Here is a 19,757-nt window from a genome sequence, read left to right on the forward strand (position 1 = left end):
TAGAAGGAATCCACACAGGCATTTTTAGCATGAGGTTAGTATTCTTCCCATTAATACCAGCTCACGTGTCTCTGTAGCACTTTGAAAAGTTAAAGTTATCATGTTATCTTGTTTGATCTTCGTTACAATGCTTTGTCCTAGATAGGTAGGGCACATTTTTATCATCCCATTTTTTAAAGTCTAAAAACAGCTGGGAGAGGGGGGAGGAAAGCGATTAAGCAAGAGAGACAGATTAAATGTTTTTGTGGGAAAAATTCTCTCTTTTAACTTCAGCGTCAGACCTGGAACCAGTACTGAGATCTTTCTTCAGTACTGTATTCTTTAGAATTCTGAAGAGACAGTGTATCTACACCAAAGCATTTTTTTTTATTAACTGGGGTCTGTGCCCATCCACTTGTGCTTAATGGCTTTTGGCATAGAGAGGTCATGCTAAATGAGACTAAATGAGGCCACGCTGTGGAATAAAGACTCCCCTTTCACCATGCCTGGCAGCCAAGTGGAGAAGATGCGTGAGAAGGGCAGGAGTGCCTCTGTCCCAGAACAGTCCCCAGCCGTCAGCTCAGCAGAGGTGCCCCCTCTTCAGGTCACCCAGAATGCCAGAGGAGCAGTCCTGATGGGTTTCTTTTTCCCCAGTTCTCCGACTATCAGAATTACCTTGTGAACAGCTGCGTGAAGGAGAACCCCACCATGGAGCGGTCCATTGCCCTGTGCAATGGCATCTCCCAGTGGGTGCAACTGATGGTTCTCAGCCGCCCCACCCCACAGCTCCGAGCAGAAGTCTTTATCAAGTTCATCCAGGTGGCTCAGGTGAGTGGGCCTGGGCTATAATGTAAATTCTCTACCCTTGTTTTTCCAAGGCCTAGTCTGTCCGTGTGAGGGGCTTTCGCTCCTGAGACGGTGCCTTCACCTGTCCCCAGGTATGTTTGACCTTTCTGTTCCTCACACAAGGGCAACATGGAGAGGGCCACACAGGCCAGTTCAGGAGTCAGGATAAGGTTTTTATTCTGCTGGTTAAATATTTAACATTTTTCAAAAGATGCTTACCAGCTTACATTGGTTTCTCCTCATCTGGCCCATACCCATGGCAAAGGAAAGCACAATGCCACGCTTTACTGAGTCTGGACAAACCTTGGTTGTCTTCAGTTTTTGAGCCCATGTTATGTTAAGTGGCTGGATTTAATGTTTGAGGGGCAGAGTTTAAGCATTTGATAAAAGGGAAGCAGATACTATGGACCCATATTTGAAATGTCCTGGAGATTCTAGCTTCTCTGTCCCAGTTATTGTCTTGTACAGGTGAATAAGACAAAGCCCTTGTCCTCAAAAACATAACAGTCTGGTTAATCTGGGGTAAAAGAAAAGACTTCACATAATAGTATATTTTCCAACCCTGAATGGTGTAGACAGACCAGTGTTTCTCACTGTTTCTCAGAGCATGGACCATCTGCTCTGGTATTATCTAGAGGCATGCTGACAGTAGAGACCCCTAGGGCTAACCACAGATCTAGAGAATCACAGTGTCTGCAGTTGGGGCCAGAAATCCATGTTAAGCAAGTACTTTGGGTGATTCTTAAGAACCATTAATCTATGTAGTGGCCTACAGACCAGCTGCAACACAGAGAAGGGGGTGCGACACCTTGCTAGATTTGGGACCCACTTGTCTGCAGTTAAGTCTAATGGGAGAAATGGACAGAAATTGCCACAGCTGGTTGCTAGTCTCTGACCAGGATAAAGAAGACTTACAGCACAGGGAAGAGACGCAGCCTTTTCCCTCCCAGGCGTCTGACATATACAGTGACTCTGTGTCTTCTGTCTTTGTGTCACAGAAGCTCCACCAACTACAGAACTTCAACACATTGATGGCCGTGATAGGTGGGCTGTGTCACAGCTCAATCTCCAGGCTCAAGGAGACGAGTTCACACGTCCCGCACGAAATCAATAAGGTCAGTGCTCCTGCCTTCTCTGTGGCCCTTGGCAGCATCCCCAGAACCATTGTGGATGTTTTCTCCTTGAGAAGCAATCCAGAGAGCATTTCCAAACTGCAGTATGCCCCGCCAACCAGGCAAAGTACCAGGGAGGTACACATCAAGAAAACCCGCAGAATGGGGAAGTCAGATTTCAGAGTGACTGTAATCAGTCTGGCCACAAGCTGTGTCGCTGCACCTGTTCCTGCAGGGTCAGCTGAAATAGTGCACATGTGCCTTCTCCCCACATACATATGTTGTTGTTGGGTGCCATCAAGTCAACTCCGACTCATAATGATCCTGTGTACGACAGAAATAAACACTGCCTGGTCCTGCACCTTCCTCACAGTCTTGTTATGATCGAGCCCATTACTGCAGCCACTGTGTCAATCCATCTCCTTGAGGGTCTTCCTCTTTTACATTGACACTCTACTTTACCAAGCATGATGTCCTTCTCCAGGGACATGTCCAAAATACATGAGATGAAGTCTCGCCATCCTTGCTTCTAAGGAGCATTCTGGCTGTACTTCTTCCAGGACAGATTTGTTTGTTCTTCTGGCAGTCCATGGTATATTCAGTATTCTTCACCAGTACCATAACTCAAAGGCATCAATTCTTCTTCAGTCTTCTTATGCACTGTCCAGCTTTTGCATGCATATGAGGCAACTGAAAACACCTTGGTTTGGGTCAAGTGCACCTTAGTCCTCAAAGTGACATCTTTGTTTTTGAACACGTTAAAGATTTGCAGCAGCTTTATCCAATGCAATATGGCATTTGATTTCTTGACTGCTGCTGCCATGAGCGTTGATTATGGATCTAAGTAAAATGAAATCCTTGACAACTTCAACCTTTTCTCCATTTATCATGATGTTGCTTACTGGTCTAGTTGTGAGGATTTTTGTTTTCTTTACATTGAGGTGTACTCCATACTGAAGGCTGCAGTCTTTGATCTTCATCAGTAAGTGCTTCAAGTCCTCTTCACTTTCAGCAAGCAAGGTTGTATCATCTGCATATCGCAAGTTGTTAATGAATCTTCCTCTAATCCTGATGCCCTGTTCTTCTTCATATAGTCCAGCTTCTTGGATTATTTGCTTAGCATACAGATTAAATAAGTATGGTGAAAGGATACAACCGTGAAACACACCTTTCTTGACTTTAAACCATGCAGTATCTCCTTCTTCTGTTCAAACGACTGCCTCATGACTCATGTACAGGTTCCTCGTGAGCACAATTAAGTGTTCTGGAATTCCCATTCTTTACAATGTTATCCATAATTTGTTATCCACACAGTCAAATGCCTTTGCATAGTCAATAAGTCACAGGTAAACATCTTTCTGGTATTCTCTGCTTTCAACCAAGATCCATCTGACATCAGCAATGATACCCCTCATTACACGTCCTCTTCTGAATCTGGCTTGAATTTCTGGCAGTTCCCTGTCAATGTACAGCTGCAACCACTTATGAATGATCTTCAGCAAAATTTTACTTGTGTGTGATTTTAATGATATTGTTCAATAATTTTCACATTCGGTTGGATCACCTTTCTTTGCAATGGGCACAAATATGGATCTCTTTCAATTGGTTGGCCAGGTAGCTGTCTTCCAAATCTCTTGGCATAGACGGCTGAGCACCTCCAGCGCTGCATCTGTTTGTTGGAACATCTCAGTTTGTATTTTGTCAATTCCTGGAGCCTTGTTTTTCACCATTGCCTTCAGTACAGCTTGGACTTCTTCCTTCAGTACCATCAGTTCTTGACCATATGCTACCTCCTGAAATGATTGTGCGTCAACCAATTTTTTTTGGAACAGTGACTCTCTGAATTCCTTCCATCTTCTTTTGATGCTTCCTCTGTCACTCAGTATTTTCCCTGTAGAATCTTTCATTATTGCAACTCGAGGCTTGAATTTTTTCTTTAGTTCTTTGAGCTTCAGAAATGCTGAGCATGTTCTTCCCTTTTGGTTTTCTAACTCCCAGTCTTTACACATGTCATTATAATACTTTGTCTTCTGGAGCCGCCCTTGGAAATCTTCTGTTCAGTTCATTTCTTCCATTCACTTTAGCTACTCGACGTTCAATAGCAAATTTCAGAGTCTCTTATGACATCCATTTGGTCTTTTCTTTCTTTCCTGTCTTTTTGATGACCTTTTGCTTTCTTCACATATGATGTCCTTGATGTCATTCCACCATTCATCTGGTCTTCAGTTATTAGTGTTGCAATGCATCAAATCTATTCTTGAGATGGTCTCTAAATTCAGGTGGGATATACTCGAGGTCTTACTTTAGCTCTCATGGACTTGTTTTAATTTTCTTCAGCTTCACCTTGAACTTGCATACGAACAATTGATGGTCTGTTCTGCAGTTGGCCCCTGGCTTTGTTCTGACTGATGATATTGAGCCTCTCTCCATTGTCATTTTCCACAGATGTAGTCGATTTGATTCCTGTGTATTCCATCTGGCAAGGTCCATGTGTATAGTCACCATTTATGTTGTTGAAAAAGGTATTTGCAATGAAGAAGTCACTGGTCTTGCAAAATTCTATCATGCGATCCTGGCATTTCTATCACCAAGGCCATATTTTCCAACTACCAATCCTTCTTCTTTGTTTCCAACTTTCACGTTCCAATCACCAGTAATTATCAATGAATCTTGATTGTATGTTTGATCAGTTTCAGACTGCAGAAGTTGATAAAACTCTTCAATTTCTTCATCTCAGGCTTTAGTGGTTGGTGTGTAAACTTGAATAAGTCATATTAACCGTTCTTCTTGTAGTGGTATGGATATTATCCTATCACTGACAGAGTTGTATTTCAGGATAGATCTTGAAATGTTCTTTTTGACAATGAATGCAATGCCATTCCTCTTCAAGTTGTCATTCCCGGCATAGTAGATATGACTGTCCAATTCAAAATGGCCAATACCACTCCATTTCAGCTCACTAATGCCTAGGATGTCAACCTGTATGTGTTCCATTTCATTTTTGATGGCTGGCAATTTTCCTAGATTCATATTTTGTACATTTCATGTTCCAATTATTAATGTATATTTGCAGCTGTTTCTTCTCATTTCGAGTCATTCCACACGAGCAAAATGAAGATCCCAAAAGTTTTACTCCATCTATGTCATTAAGGTTGGCTCTACTTTGAGGAGGCAGCTCTTCCCCAGTCGTATTTTGAGTGTGCATGCCTTCCAGCCTGAGGGGCTCATCTTGTGGCACTGTATCAGTCTGTCACACTGTGGTGGCTTGTGTGTTTCTGTGACGCTGGAAGCTACGTCGCCAGTATTTCAAGTATACCAGCAGGGTCACCCATGGTAGACAGGTTTCAGCAGACTAAGACATACTAGGAAGAAGGACCTGGTGGTCTACTTCTGAAAAAACTGACGAGTGAAAACCTTATGAGTAGCAGTGAACACTGTCCATGTACATATGCTGCTGAATAATGAGAGTCGCCATCGTTAATCCTAGCTGCTTTGCTGCAGCTCCCTGCTACAAAACTTCTTCCCAGAAGGGAATAACGGTTCAGTTGACAGTAGTTAAATTTGCATATAGAGTGTAGTTGTATAGCGATACATTAAAAACCTAGCTGTCCAGAACACTTGATGAATGACACCCTGCACAGCTGAATTTTCCCAGAGAGTTGGAGATGAACTCTTTAGGTTGTAAAAGAGTACATTGTAACAGATAATGTTTCATTGGGAAACATTTTTCTTAAATGTCCTAAGACCTTTTCTACTTTATTAGATCTTATAGAATATAACTTAACCTTTTCTATATGATGCAGAGCTACTATAAATATAAATCACTACAACATACTAAAGATATAAATGCAGCTTTGTCTGGTATGGGTTAGATAATGACTGCTCTGTAGGCATTTTCATAACATGTAAGAGGACCAGCAAGCCCTCCCTTAATATACTGAAACCCTAATCCTCCAAGCTGGCACAGAGGGAGACTGTCTTATTAGGGAGAGATGCCTGAGCCTCGTATCCGTTTCCCCCAGGTGTTCAGCCTCCCTTTGGGGAGTCTCTCATTCATCCTCCCTGCTGTCACAAGGCTGGGCTCTGGGGATGCTGCCCACCTGTCCTCCTCCCAATAGTCTGGTCAAAAGGGGGATCTTTAGTTATTTTTTAATCTCCTGCAGTTCAGGCTAGAACCAATTACCTGTATCTTACAGATGAAAGAAGGGAAAGATTAATATTCCTTCGATTCAGTTAGCCATGCACTTGACGATGTCAAATTACACCCGTACTTCACACACACCCACACTGTCTGCTAGAGATGCGTGAGAAGGAGGCGCTCTTACCATCCTACGGTGATCGAGGGAAGCTGACTCCAAGATTCAAGACGTTTATTATGGAGAAATGGTACTTCAGGACATGATTATATTAAAAGAGTCTGGGGCACAGTGTTTAAAGTGGTAGTTTGTGTGTTAACATGATAGCTATCTTTCATGTCTTTGCTTCTGATGACGTGTGGAGAGTGGGGTCCTGTGAACTGCTTGCTGACTTAAACCAGGTTTGAAAAGAACGCCAGATGTCGCTGCTCACATTCTGTGCTAGTGAGCAGCCGTGCCCACTCCCAGGGCCAAGGCAGGGGTCTGCTCTTATGTAAAGCCCCCATGTGACTTCACCTCATCCTCTTTCTTGTCCTTTGCTGAGAACTGGTCTAGTCTGCTCAGTCTCTTTATTTCAAGGTTTCAGTCTGTGGGTGTCCCCTACCTCCTAAACACAGGCCCCTTTCAGGAGTCATTGCAATAAGGCCCACAGAGTGCCTCCTAGAGGAGAACATGCAATAGACCACTGAAGTGCCACACTTACAACGCGTGTCTCCCTCTGTCAGCAACACAGCACAAACAAGTATGCAATACGATGTCTCTGGAAGCATTCACAAGACACTAGGGAAAGGAATTACGTGGCTTGGGGCCAGGGGCCATTGACTTTTCACTATATATTCTTAGACCTTTTACATTTTTATAACAGGTGCTTATACTATGTTTTTTGTTATTGTTGTTTTATGGGCCTGTCTAATCTTTGGCTGAAGGGTGAACCTCAGGAGTAACTTCATTACTGAGCTAAAAGGGTGGCTGGGAGCCATACTCTCAGGTTTCTCCAGTCTCTATCAGACCAGTAAGTCTGGTTTTTTTTTGTGTGTGTGTGTGTGAGTTAGAATTTTGTTCTACATTTTTCTCCAACTCTGGCTGGGACCCTCTATTGTGATCTAATCAGTGGCAATAGCCAGGCACCATCTAGTTATACTGGACTCAGTCTAGTGGAGGCTGTGATCCATTAATCCTCTGGACTAATGTTTCCCTTGTGTCTTTGGTTTTCTTCATTCTCACTTGCTCCCGACAGGGTGAGACCAGTAGAGTATCTTAGATGGCCATTTACAAGCTTTTAAGACCCCGACGCTACTCACCAAAGTAGAATGTAGAACATTTTCTTTATAAACTATGTTATGCTAGTTGAGCTAGATGTTCCCCAAGACCATGGTCCCCACAGCCCTCAGCCCAGTGATTTGGTCCCTCAGGGAGTTTGGATGTGTCCATGGAGCCGGCCTTGGACAAGCTGTGCTGGCTTCCCCAGTACCGTGTACTGTCTTAGCCTTTACCAAAGTTACCACTTATCTAGTCAGTGTTTTTCCATCCCCACCACTTCCTCTCTCATAACCATCAAAGATTTTCTTTTTGTGTGCAATCCTTTTTATACTATGTATTTTTTTAAAGGAAATACATTTTAATCTGAAAATGATAAAACCTTGTTTTAAATTGTTAAGTTATATAGAATCAAGTAAAGCATACCTGCTTCTTACAATATACCCTGGGCTGTCTGACTTAAGCTGAAGTTTTTAGAGTCATACTCTGCATCTTTTCCATGAATCATCTTCTACCCAACATATTAGGGATGGGGTGACATCATGGTTGTGAATGAGAGGAATCAAGCAGCCACTGCAGACACTCCACCCTCCCCAGCGATGCCTGTGATTGGTCTGTTCTTCTGCCTCCGTAGGTCCTGGGTGAGATGACTGAGCTGCTGTCCTCCTACAGAAACTATGACAACTACCGGCGAGCCTACGGGGAGTGCACCCACTTCAAGATCCCCATCCTGGGGGTGCACCTCAAGGACCTCATCTCCCTGTACGAAGCCATGCCCGACTACCTGGACGACGGGAAGGTGAACGTCCACAAGTTGCTGGCCCTTTACAATCACATCAATGAACTGGTCCAGCTGCAAGAGGTGGCCCCACCCTTGGAGGCCAACAAGGACTTGGTGCACCTGCTGACGGTGAGGTTCACACTGGAGAACATTCACTAAGTTCTTTCTGTGTGCCAGGCACTTTTCTATGTACCTTAACGTATAGTAGCTTGTTTAATCTTCATAAAAGCTCTATGAAGTCGGTAGTATCCTCATTTTATCATCATTAAGTAGCAGAACCTTGATTCAGATAGGTTGTGGACTCCAGAGGCAGTGCTCGTAAACAGTATACCATTCAGATTTGTGGGAGTGTCCCCTCCCTTGCAAAAGCATGCTAAGCTTTTCGGGAGGAGCTGACTGGCAAATCAGGATACAAGGCTTGGTAAGACATGGAGACAGTGTGTTTTCATAAAAAAGGACAAAGAAGTGAGTAAAAAAATCAGGTTTATTATTTGGATCCTGCCACCACTGGCAGAGATTCCTGCTCTCGGAGGTCTCCAAGCCCAGGATAGGTGAACACTCGTCCATGGTGCAGTAGAGCAAGGTGAAAACTGTGAGTTGTGTGACTGTGGGGACGTAACTCTCTAAGCCCGTTTCCTCCTCTGTAAAATCAGAGAGGTTACTCTCTAGATGACTTCTAAACATCGCTGTCAGCTCTAAAATTATACAATTATTTTTTTGCAGAATGGAATAATTTCGTACTTCTGATAGAGCCCCGGGCTTCACCTTCGGCTGGTGTCTGATTCTGTTGTCTAACCTAGACCTTTTGCTAATTAGCCTCCGCTTGGGCTAATTAACCTTGGTGGGTCTCTGCCTGAGACTCCTCATATGTAGAAAGATGCACTGCACCTTAACTTCTCTGGGTCATGAATCCTGTGACGAAAACTGTGATGCCTCTTCTCAGAAAAATATGTATAAACTACATACTCAGAAACATGCCTGCAATTTCAAGGTGTCTAGAGCCTCCTCAGTCCATCCACAGACCCTACGTTAGAACTTGATCATCTCTAAAGCCCCTCTTCTCTAAAACGTTATAGTTCTGAGGCATCTGAAACTCGTTAACTTTTAATATCCATTAGTAATTACCTATTATCGTCTAAACTGGGCTCTGTTGGCTGGATGTAAATTTTTAATAGTATCAGGACACGCAAACTATCCTTTCACATCTTCTGTCTGCTTTGGGAGAAAACAAGTGAGGTGTGGACCGTCTGGCAAGGTAGGGCCTTTTGGACTATACACAGAGGTTTAGACAGGAAGCCAGAGTTAAAAAGAGGGCATACTGGGACGGCTCCAAAATTTAAAAACATTTTAAGAGTTAACACTTCCCCTACTAAAATAGTCAGTGTTACACCCTCAAACTTTGTAAACTTTAAAAACAAACTGCCAAAAGCCTAAGAGAGTAAACCACTGGAGAGAACAACCAAGAAGGAAGAAAACGTATCAGCCATGGGAATGGCCCACAGCACCTTAGCAATTAACCTGGTTCTGCTTTGACCTGCAGTTATCCCTGGATCTCTACTACACTGAGGATGAAATCTACGAGCTTTCCTATGCCCGGGAGCCAAGGAATCACCGAGCCCCAGTGAGTTTTTTGTGTAAACGCCTGTTCGTAACAGGGTGCCTTACAGGCCGATCGTTGGGTTCCCTGACCGAAGAAACAGCCTTTTAGTTCAGTTAAATAAATGTATGACGTTTTAGCCTGTGCGTCAGGAGTGGTTCCTGTCCATAAAGAGCTTACCGTCTAGTTGAAAAAAAAAACCCGTTGCTGTCAACTCATAGGGCTTCCAAGGAGTGGTGATAGATTTGAACTCCTGACCTTTTGTTTAGTAGTTGAGCTCTTAACCACTGTGCCACCAGTTGAAAGATAAGACTAATACGTGAATGGTAAATAACTCTATACCATAAGGGTGTCAGGTGGGTAGTAGCAGGGTCAGTCAGTGGTTTGCAAACTAGAGAAGGGATTTGTATTGTGGGCTAGAGTGACATCTCCTCACATTAATTAAAAAGTGTCTGCACGTGTTTCTTTTCTGTGATTTGTTGGAAATAATGAGCAATATGCATGCTCAACTGAAGCTAAACTCCAGAGGATTTCCAGCTTGGTAGGTAGAAAAGCCTAATCATCCTATCTTCACTGGGATGAGAAAGAGCAGTCTGCTGGATTTTTTACCTCTTATGCTAAGCCATCAAAATAGTGCACAGTCCTGGCACTGCACACAGTAGCAGCTTCTCTTCTACAAACAGGGGAAATAATTTTCATCTTTCTTCTGAAGGGTAGATAGTCCCTACAGTTTCCTGGGAGATTTCCCACCCAAAAGCAAGGGGTACTCAAGGAAAGAATTGATTGCTCTTAAAAAACTCCACTTTCCTGTCCAGATGGCTAAATTTCACTGTCACTACAGAAAGGTCGTGTGCTAACTTCCTATGGTAGGGGAAAATGTTCACTGAAAAACACAGGGCAGGTCCCATTTCCAGGGTGTTACAAGAAGGCATTTTAATGGCAAGGGTACCATCTCCCATTTTCAGAAGAGATTTTATTTTGGGCTAAACCTCAAATATTTAGAAATAGATCACATCTCAGCTTGTACAGGCCTGATTTTTTTTTTCTCAGTGTCTTCCTGCCTCTTAGCTATTTTCCTCGTCATCCACGTCTCTATTAAAAAGGGAATAGATAACAGAGAGGAAATTTAAACGATCTACTTTACTCTTTGTTGGTAGCTCTGACAAAAGGTTTAATAAAGAATGTAAACTCAGGGAAATTGAGAACTTTAAATTTCCTGTAGATGCAGATAACATACGTGTAAGTTGTAAAGTACCAATACATGTGTTAGTCAAGATTATTGTTACAGATTTGTTACATGTGGGCTCTACTCCTTGCCACCATACCACTCGTAATAGGGGTTGTCCATGGATTCAACTGTCAAGACAGAGGGAAAGGGAGGAGCTGCAGATTATAATACCACATTGTAGTCATGAGGGTTTCTCTGAATTTCTCATTTTAGCCACTAACACCTTCAAAGCCACCAGTAGTAGTGGACTGGGCCTCAGGAGTATCTCCCAAACCTGACCCAAAGACCATAAGCAAGCATGTCCAGAGGATGGTGGACGTAAGTACAGCTGTTCCGGACAACAGCCGGGAACTGCCTGCTTCAGTTCTGCATGTGGAAGGGCGGGGAAGGGAGCACGGTGGTGGAAACACAAGGGTGAGAAACTTGAAACTTGTTCACGTGTGAGCAGAGGAAACCACTTACTTCTCATATTGTGGCTGCAGGACAGTTCAGAAATTAAGTTTTGCCCACATACTTTGGCTCATACTGGGGGAGGGGTGTCTCCTATTGAAGACCTAGCAAGAGAGCCTATGTTTAAAGGTCGTTGGTTGACTTGGGCCAGAGAGGTGTTGGGAAAGGTTTAAGTAAAAGTAAGGGTAACACAAAAAATCTAAAACTGAAATTTTTGGGCATTGTTTGATCCAAAGCACTGTGCAAAGTGCTGAGGAAGGAGCACACACTTTCCTGCTTCTACATTTATCCCTGTGGGCCACTGTTCGTCCTCCAGTGTAACAATAGAAAGCTCAGAGCCAAAGAATGCCAGACTAATGAGTATGGGACAGGGCGGTGGGGAGCACTTCCAGCTGAGCTGTTCAAAGCTGCCCCACAGAGAAGGTCCATTCTGAGCCAAGCAAAGAAAGAGGGGCGGAGCGGGGAGGGCACATCCCTCTGTGTGATGAACTAGGAGTTCACAGTAGCCAGAGGGGATGGCATACTTGAGAAGCTAATGGAACTGAAACCACATGGCCACCCTCCAGGTACTGGTACCAGCAAAGGCCTGGGTTTTGCTGGAGCTTAAGGAGTATGTTTCCTTGTTCCTCTCGTTCAGGCTGAGAGGCTTTTATCCAGCCACCCCAGGCCCCTCTGTCAACTGGCTAAAGGGAGAGATGGTTGGTTTCTCTTTGGGAATCACTAAAAAAAACGCCTTTTTCAGTCTGTCTTCAAGAACTATGATCACGACCAGGATGGATACATTTCTCAGGAAGAGTTTGAAAAGATTGCTGCAAGTTTTCCATTTTCCTTCTGTGTGATGGACAAAGACAGGTGAGGATTTATGCATAGGAATGTGCAGTTATGGGCCCTAGTTAGTGACAGTAGGTTTATGGGTGTGTCACTAGAATAATCTGGTTTATGGGCATGTCATTGGACTAATTTGTAAACTCAGGTGCAGAGTTTAAAATTTTGTCCAGATTAGTCCAAATTAGTCAGATAGCTGAGGCAATCCCTTAATGAATGTTGGAGCAAAGACAGCTATCATCAAATGAATGCCTGTCTTTAGTTTGGACCACAATAGACCATTTAAAAAGTGTGTGCTTTTTCAAACACCTCAGAATTGAAGGTTTCATTAATCTGCCAGCTTAGGAACACTCAACTGTAAACATGAAAATGTGCAGTCTTCCTGCTTTGTCCTTACAGATTATGGGGACACTAAATACTAATAACTAATACAGTCACTATGAGTCGGAATCGACTCGACGGCAATGGGAATACTTATTAACGCTTTCTACATTTACTTTCCTCAGGTTACGTAGGCTCTGTCTTGGTTCTCTATATGAAACCAGATGGATGGCTGGTGGGCTCCAGTGACACACTGTCAGAAGGCAGAAACTGTAGGATGAGTCATGTCCCTCCCTCTCATACATTTTACACCATTTTCTTTTTCAAGTCTTATGGGCAGTGGTCATATTAGTTAGGAGAGCCGAGGTTAGGCAAAGAACAACCTGTGGAAATGAGTAGCGCCATCTCACTTATATACCATCCATGTATCCTTACTGAGAGTACGGCTCCAGGACGTGATCATCAGGTTATAACACACACTGTTATTACCACCAGAGGATAAAGAGAAAGGTCATTTTCTAAGGCTAGAATCTACCCTTCCTGCCAACCCCGGCCCCAGCCCTGGCTGACATCCTTGCCTCTGTCATCCTGGCAGGGAGGGCCTCATCAGCAGGGACGAGATCACCGCCTACTTCATGAGGGCCAGCTCTATCTACTCCAAGCTGGGCCTGGGCTTTCCTCACAACTTCCAAGAGACCACCTACCTGAAGCCCACCTTCTGTGACAACTGTGCTGGATTTGTAAGTTCTTCTTAGAACGCTTCAAGGCTGAAGTTGGGGAGGGGTACAGGACATTTATGTGATAAAGACAGGCCCGGACCTTGAGACCCTTATCAACTCATCCCAGCTTAGAGCCAAAGCAAACACCTGAATAACACTTGTTCTCATCCTCTCCACCCCCTTCCTCCTGATGTTGTTTCCCTGCCTGGTGCATAAAGCCTGAGAAGAGTGATGTGGAAATGATTAATTGGGGACATACTTTTTAAGTACTCATACGCTGTTTCAAATGTTAGACAAAAGAAATATTAGACACCTTCTGTCAAAGGAACTGCCTTTAAAGAAATCGTGTAGACTCTGCCCCTTCTCCGTCCCATCCAGTAGTTTCCTCCCAAACCCAAGCTCCTAACCTCAGGACTCTCTTTCCATTCCTCAATCTGGAATCCTGAGGAGCCTGTTTGTCCTATGACTCATTCATTTCAGGCCTGGAGGAAGCCTGGATCATAAATCCACGATAGTGACCCTCTCCAGAACTCCGACTCTGATCAGGACAAACTTTTCCTGTTTTCAATTTAAGGTCAGAAGGGACAAGGCATATGAGAGAGGTTTCCCTCACACTTGAAGTAGGTGGTAGAATCAGGGAAAATAAGGAATGGATGTCAGTGTGTAGCCTGACCCCAGAGAGATGAATGCCGTGTGGAGCGTTCTAACTGGCTCTTGTTTGTCTCATAGCTCTGGGGAGTGATCAAACAAGGATATCGATGTAAAGGTAAGACTCAGCTTTACCCATTGCTTCAATTTCCCTGCATTTTCCACCTGTAGTTGTCCATGCAGTCCACGACTTCTCGGCAGGGCTCATGTCCTCATTCCCTCGAGTGCCCGAGAGTGACCACCACCACACAGGAAAGGAATGCATGGGTGACCAGTTACGCAGCTTCCCCTTACAAGATCCTCTCTTGCCCTGGAAATACAGGTGGCTGGTAGGAGAGTTTGCCCTCTAATGGTCATGAAAGGGTGGGTCCCCAAAGAAAGAGAATTACTTCTGGAACAGAAGATAAATGGTTCCCAACAGCCCTGGTCAGCTTCCTTCCTGTAGGTAGATACCTCAGGGCATTCATCGTCCTTCCCTGTAACTGAAATTTCAGGAGTGACGGAGAGGAGACCTTTCACCAGACATCTCCTTGGAGTAGGCAGTATGTGCAGGATGACCAAGGCACTTTCTTTTCCCTCCAAAATAGCAGGACGCCACTTCTGATTCTGAGTCTCACTGATGAGGGCTAAGACAAGATTGCAAAATCCAGGGCTTACAGAGTAAGAAAATTGCCAGGTTTGTTGGGAATTTTAGGTGTCCTAGCTCCAGAAGATAGGATAGATGTGTGTGTCAAAAGAGCACTGCGTGAATTTGGTTTTGAGAGTCTGGGGGAGAGAGAAAGTGAGACGTCCTGACCGAGTGTCTTGTCCACAGACTGTGGGATGAACTGCCACAAGCAATGCAAAGACCTAGTTGTGTTTGAGTGCAAGAAGCGAGCCAAGAACCCAACAGCTGCCTCAGAGAGCAGCACCTCTGTGGGTCCAATGTCCAACCTGTGCTCAGTGGGAGCCAAAGATCTACTCCATGGTAAGTACTGGTAACGGTCATCTTGCAAAGTGATGTGGGAAGGATAAAGTATGGAGGAGGAAAGGCTACCTCATTAGGGCCTGGGTTTTCAGTTAAGCTTGACCTCAATTGCTAGGCTAGGGCCGACCCCTCCACAGTTCTGGATTTTCAGCTCCCAGCCTAGGTCTCAGACCTCAGGGTGCTGTACAGCAGAAACAACCAAATTAGGCACAAAAATCAAAAGATGTTTACTGAGCACCTACAACAAGTGCAGGAGTCCCTGGAAGTTGCAAAAGGTTAAGCACTCAAATACTAGCCAAAAGGCTGGCAGTCTGAACTTACCCAAAGTGAGTCTGAAGAAAGAAAGGCCTGGTGATCTGCTTCCGAAAGGTCACAGCCTTGAAAACCCTCTGGAGCACAGTTCTGCTCTGCAGCACCTGGGGCCGCCATGAGTCAGAACTGACTAACAAATGGTTTGGTTTTTTGGTTTACACCAAGCGTAGACACTGACTTCTGGCCAAGACAGTGCCACAAGTTAACATTTAACCACACCCCTCCATCCCCATCCCAAACTCAAAACAATGATGGAATAAGTACGTGCGTGTATGTGTGTGTGTGTGTACACATAACGTGCAGAATACATAACACACGGTATATAGATAACATATGTATTAGTTTAAAAGGCACAGCTGTATTCAAAACAAAAGAAGGGTCCCTGTAGCTCAGAAATGTACTACAAGCACACTGCAGTGAATGGGAGCTGAAACCCACTGGCCTGCTGGCTCCAGGTCCAGAAGCAGGCAGAGGTGGCTGAGGATTTGATCTGTGCAGAGTAACGGAGACCAAAAATACCTAGGTTTCTAGGACTAGAACTGTTGACTCAGGTTACAAATCAGAGAACTTTTGATGTTGTCCAGAAGCCATTTCAACTATCCCAATCTGATGTCTTGGCTACAAAACTCAGTAACAGAAAAATATACATATAACATTTCAATAGAAATGTATTTTTTTTTTATATACTTTTTAGAAAGCACTGTCTCTTATATCATCATTTAATTTCCCAAACCCTGGGAAATATTTTTTTTTCCATCACCATTTAATGAAAGACTAAATAGAATCCACAATCTGTGTTTATTAATAAATGTTGTATGGGACTTAATGACTTTCCAAAGAGCCCAGGATTACTGCTAAGTCTAGCGAAACAGTGACCTTACATATCTGCATTCTGCCTTAAAACCTACCACCCACCCCAAGTATGTCCACTCTCACTCAGCTTTTCCAAGAAATGATCCTTATGGGTGGCATTACCAGAATGGGTCCTGGGCAGGGGTGTTGCTTCAGAAAAGCCCAGAGTGACTCCTTTGTCCTTTTCCCATCAGTGTCAAACATGGGCAGCACATTTTGGGACTCACTTCCACAAAGCTACAACTTCTCCCTCACAGTTAAGCTATGCCCCATTGTACAAGCAGGCAGATGGGTCCCACAGAGTTCCTACCAGCTGCTGGAGGGCACCTGTATCAGTAGTGAGAATTCCCAGATTACCAGGGTCCACGGAAAGTATTTATGGAGTATTTCTGTCTATACTGACCCTTATCCCTTTAATTTATGAAACTATGGAATTGATGCAGGAGTTACAACTTACCTACAGAAACAGGAACCCTCTAGGCAGCCTCTGTGCAAAACAGAAAAAGATGCCCTTTCCTCATTGTGGACACAGCCTGATACCAGTGGCTGCAGCTTGGCCAGCAAAGCCTCTGGAGTTCACCCCTCGCTCACTCCCGAAATCGAGGGCCTGAAAATAGCCCAGTTTGGGTCAGTGGAACCCCTAGAGCAATAAGGTCTCATGTGAGACTAATGTGTCAATCTAGCCTTTCTGGGCCAGAGTACTAACACATTGTTTATCTCCCTACAGGACCTGAGGAAGGACCTTTTACATTTCCCAATGGGGAGGCCGTGGAACACAGTGAAGAAAGTAAAGATCGGACCATCATGCTGATGGGTGTGTCCTCACAGAAGATTTCTGTTCGAGTGAAGAGAACTGTTGCCCACAAGGCCACCCAGACCGAGCCACTGCCTTGGATTGGCAGCGACAGTCCTTCTGGTCCTTTTGTGCTGTCCTCCCCAAGGAAGACAGCCCAGGATACTCTTTACTTGCTTCCCAGTCCCACGTCTCCATGCCCCAGCCCAGTCCTGGTAAGAAAGCGGGCTTTTGTCAAGTGGGAGAATAAAGAATCCCTCATAAAGTCCAAGGAGGAGCTCCGTCATCTCAGACTCCCAACCTTCCAAGAGCTCGAACAGGTACTTTCCTCTTCCTTTTTTCAGGATCTCTCCTCCCCAGTTTTCAGAGGGGGTGGGGGCAGGGAGAGACATCTCACTCACATTTAATACAGGAGATTGAACCCTGAGAGGAAGAGAGGTAGGGTTATGCCAGGGAACAGCACATGAAGTGGATTTAGACCAGGCTGATTACTAGCTGGATAAATAAAACAAAGAAAGCAATATGAAAAAAGAAACCAATCCTGGCTTTTTCACAAAGAAGCCAGTGTGGGCCTGGGTTCATATTACAGGAGTAGAACAGGGTGTACAGGGTTCCCTGTTACCAGAGTGGTGCCATTCCGTGTTGGGGCCAGTACCCCAAAGCTCTGCTCACGGTAGGCCTATTGAGAAACCCGTTTCTGTGGGTCAGCCTTACTGTACTACATCGAGGCCCGCCCCCCACCCCTTTTTTTGGTATAACTAAAATAAACTTACTCAAATCCTCCTACTCTAGAGGTCTGTGTTAACCAGTTCATCAGGTGTTTGGTTTGGAACCTTCCTAGTTGCCTGGGTGTCTTCCCCTCAAAAGGCAGGTAATCTTAGTGCTACAAAAACAAAAAGGGAAAAAAGGAGAATGTCCTGTAAATCACCACAGAAAAGCCTCCCTCCGTACAAACGAGGGAAATCTTTTCTAAGACACCAGGGAACGTGCTTATCTTCTACTCAGACTGCAACAAAGCAACAGTGGCAGCAAATGCAGAGCCGGATACAGGATACAGCAATATAATCTATAAAACTCTAACGGTCCTGGCACAAGGAACTGCTTTCTGAAACAAGGCTCACGGCATCCTAACGGAGGCAGATGAAAAGCCATCAAGTTTACCAAGAGAAGGAGTACAGGAGCCTGGGAACGTGGTACCAAGGTTTAAGAGAAAGGGACGCAGAAGTTTTAACAAGAGAAAGGAAGGGAAGAAAGGGGAGGGGAAGGAAGATAGCAAAATGGGAGACGGGAGTGGGAGGACCTTCAACTAGGGACAAGATATAGTTGTCCAAGTAATTCTGTAGGGCTCGTTATTAACATACTTTTTGTTGTTGCTGTTGTTTAGGGTACAAAGCTCATTGTCAGGGCTTGCTGATAAGCCCCTTGTAGATACCTTAAGACAGGAAGGCAAGGATACATTAGTTTCAACATTATCATTCATTTTATTAAAAAAGAATTCCTTAGTCTGCCTGTTTCCCAAAAGCATCAAGGTTTGCCCTGTTTTTGGAGGCAAAAAAAAAAAAAAAAAAATTTTTTTTTTTTTTTTTTAATCAGTACAAACACAGAACCAACATCCACCTGGTTAGACTTCCTTAAATAACCCTACACACTACGTACTGAAGCTACCCCAAGAGGGTTCAGGGCTCCCCGTACCTTCCCTGTTAGACTCCCAGGAGTTGAATTAGAGAAACGCTTGCATGAAACAAGTTAGATACTGAGTGTGAAGCCCCTGATTTAGTGCCTGGAACAGACTTAATATTAGGAACAAATGAAAACGAACCGATTTTCTGAATGAAAGGTACTCTCTTGCTCAGGGTATTTTTAAGAAGTGCTTTAAGAATCAAGTCAATCAGGTGGCAAAATGTGAATTACACAAAGCACCCTTTAGGAGCAGAAACTTGCAAAAGCAACTTCTAAGAACAATGAAAGAAACCCTGAAAAATGATCTCAGTAGAGTTGAAAGAACTTTGGTCATGATACAAAGATTTGTGTTTTCAGTCCCAAATGTTTGTTATGCCGCTTGGTAAACTCTGTGTCCTGTTTGGTCATCTGTAAAATACAAGGCTTGGACTTTGCGCTCTCTAAGGTTTGCTTTCAAACCCTGACATTTTGCATGGCTTTTGAAAGGGGTGCAGTTAGTTGGTAACAATGACTTCCTAATGCAAGCCACAGGTGATCAAGAAAGTTCAGGTGAGTTAGGCCCAGAATAATCTGTAGCCAGTACTACCCGTCAGTTAGCCCTCTCACCATCTTCTCGTCACCTGCTTTCTTTGACCCTGGTGAAAGGGGCCTAAGGACCAGAATTCACTACGTACATTTTAGAGGAACAATAAGGAGTTCCACTTCCCTGTTACGTAAAATCCTTGTGTCGTGACTTGTCTGTCTGTAACTCAACAGTCTCACCTACAATAACGAGCCAAATTAAAACAGTGTTTAAAATAATACATAATATACATTAGGATTTTAATATTTTTGATTGTGTATACCTCTGAAGCAGCACAGGAAAAAAGACACAGCAAAGGCTCTTAGGGTCAGATATAACTGGGTTCAAATCTTCAGCGCCATACTACGTAACAGCCTCCTTTTCTGCTTCTCTAAAATTGGGATGCCACCTATTTGCCGAGTTGTTGTGAGGATTAAGATGTTCTGTTATGATGTAGCACAGTACCTGGCACAAAGCAGGTGCTCAGTATTACAGAGAAACATGTGAGAGCCAGAACTTGCCAAGACTGCCTTGTTTTTCCAGGTCTCGCATGTTTTCCACCTTTGACAGGGTGTAGTCTTACCACTTTTCTATCGCTTGTTTTAGTGGAAAATATTTGAGTATTCCTTGTCTGACAACAGGTTCCAGTTTTTTGCAGGTTTTACTGTATATACATAGCGAATTGACAGCTC

General features: G+C 44.1%; 1 protein-coding gene across 4 annotated transcripts in view; it reads left to right on the forward strand.

Moving 5' to 3' along the window:
• RASGRP1 (RAS guanyl releasing protein 1) overlaps nucleotides 1–19,757 on the forward strand; it is a 79,314-nt gene that overhangs the window by 54,439 nt on the left and 5,118 nt on the right. For all 4 annotated transcript variants that reach the window (XM_064292213.1, XM_064292214.1, XM_023558640.2 and 1 more), the window contains exons 7-16: nucleotides 634–807; nucleotides 1,824–1,940; nucleotides 7,965–8,240; nucleotides 9,652–9,732; nucleotides 11,150–11,254; nucleotides 12,129–12,238; nucleotides 13,128–13,272; nucleotides 13,981–14,017; nucleotides 14,714–14,866; nucleotides 16,758–17,143. In XM_064292213.1, the coding sequence (XP_064148283.1) occupies nucleotides 634–807; nucleotides 1,824–1,940; nucleotides 7,965–8,240; nucleotides 9,652–9,732; nucleotides 11,150–11,254; nucleotides 12,129–12,238; nucleotides 13,128–13,272; nucleotides 13,981–14,017; nucleotides 14,714–14,866; nucleotides 16,758–17,143 (1,584 nt within the window). The remainder of the gene's footprint in view (nucleotides 1–633; nucleotides 808–1,823; nucleotides 1,941–7,964; nucleotides 8,241–9,651; nucleotides 9,733–11,149; nucleotides 11,255–12,128; nucleotides 12,239–13,127; nucleotides 13,273–13,980; nucleotides 14,018–14,713; nucleotides 14,867–16,757; nucleotides 17,144–19,757) is intronic.

Source organism: Loxodonta africana, chromosome 10 (genome assembly GCF_030014295.1).
Source record: "Loxodonta africana isolate mLoxAfr1 chromosome 10, mLoxAfr1.hap2, whole genome shotgun sequence".
Classification (NCBI taxonomy): domain Eukaryota; kingdom Metazoa; phylum Chordata; class Mammalia; order Proboscidea; family Elephantidae; genus Loxodonta; species Loxodonta africana.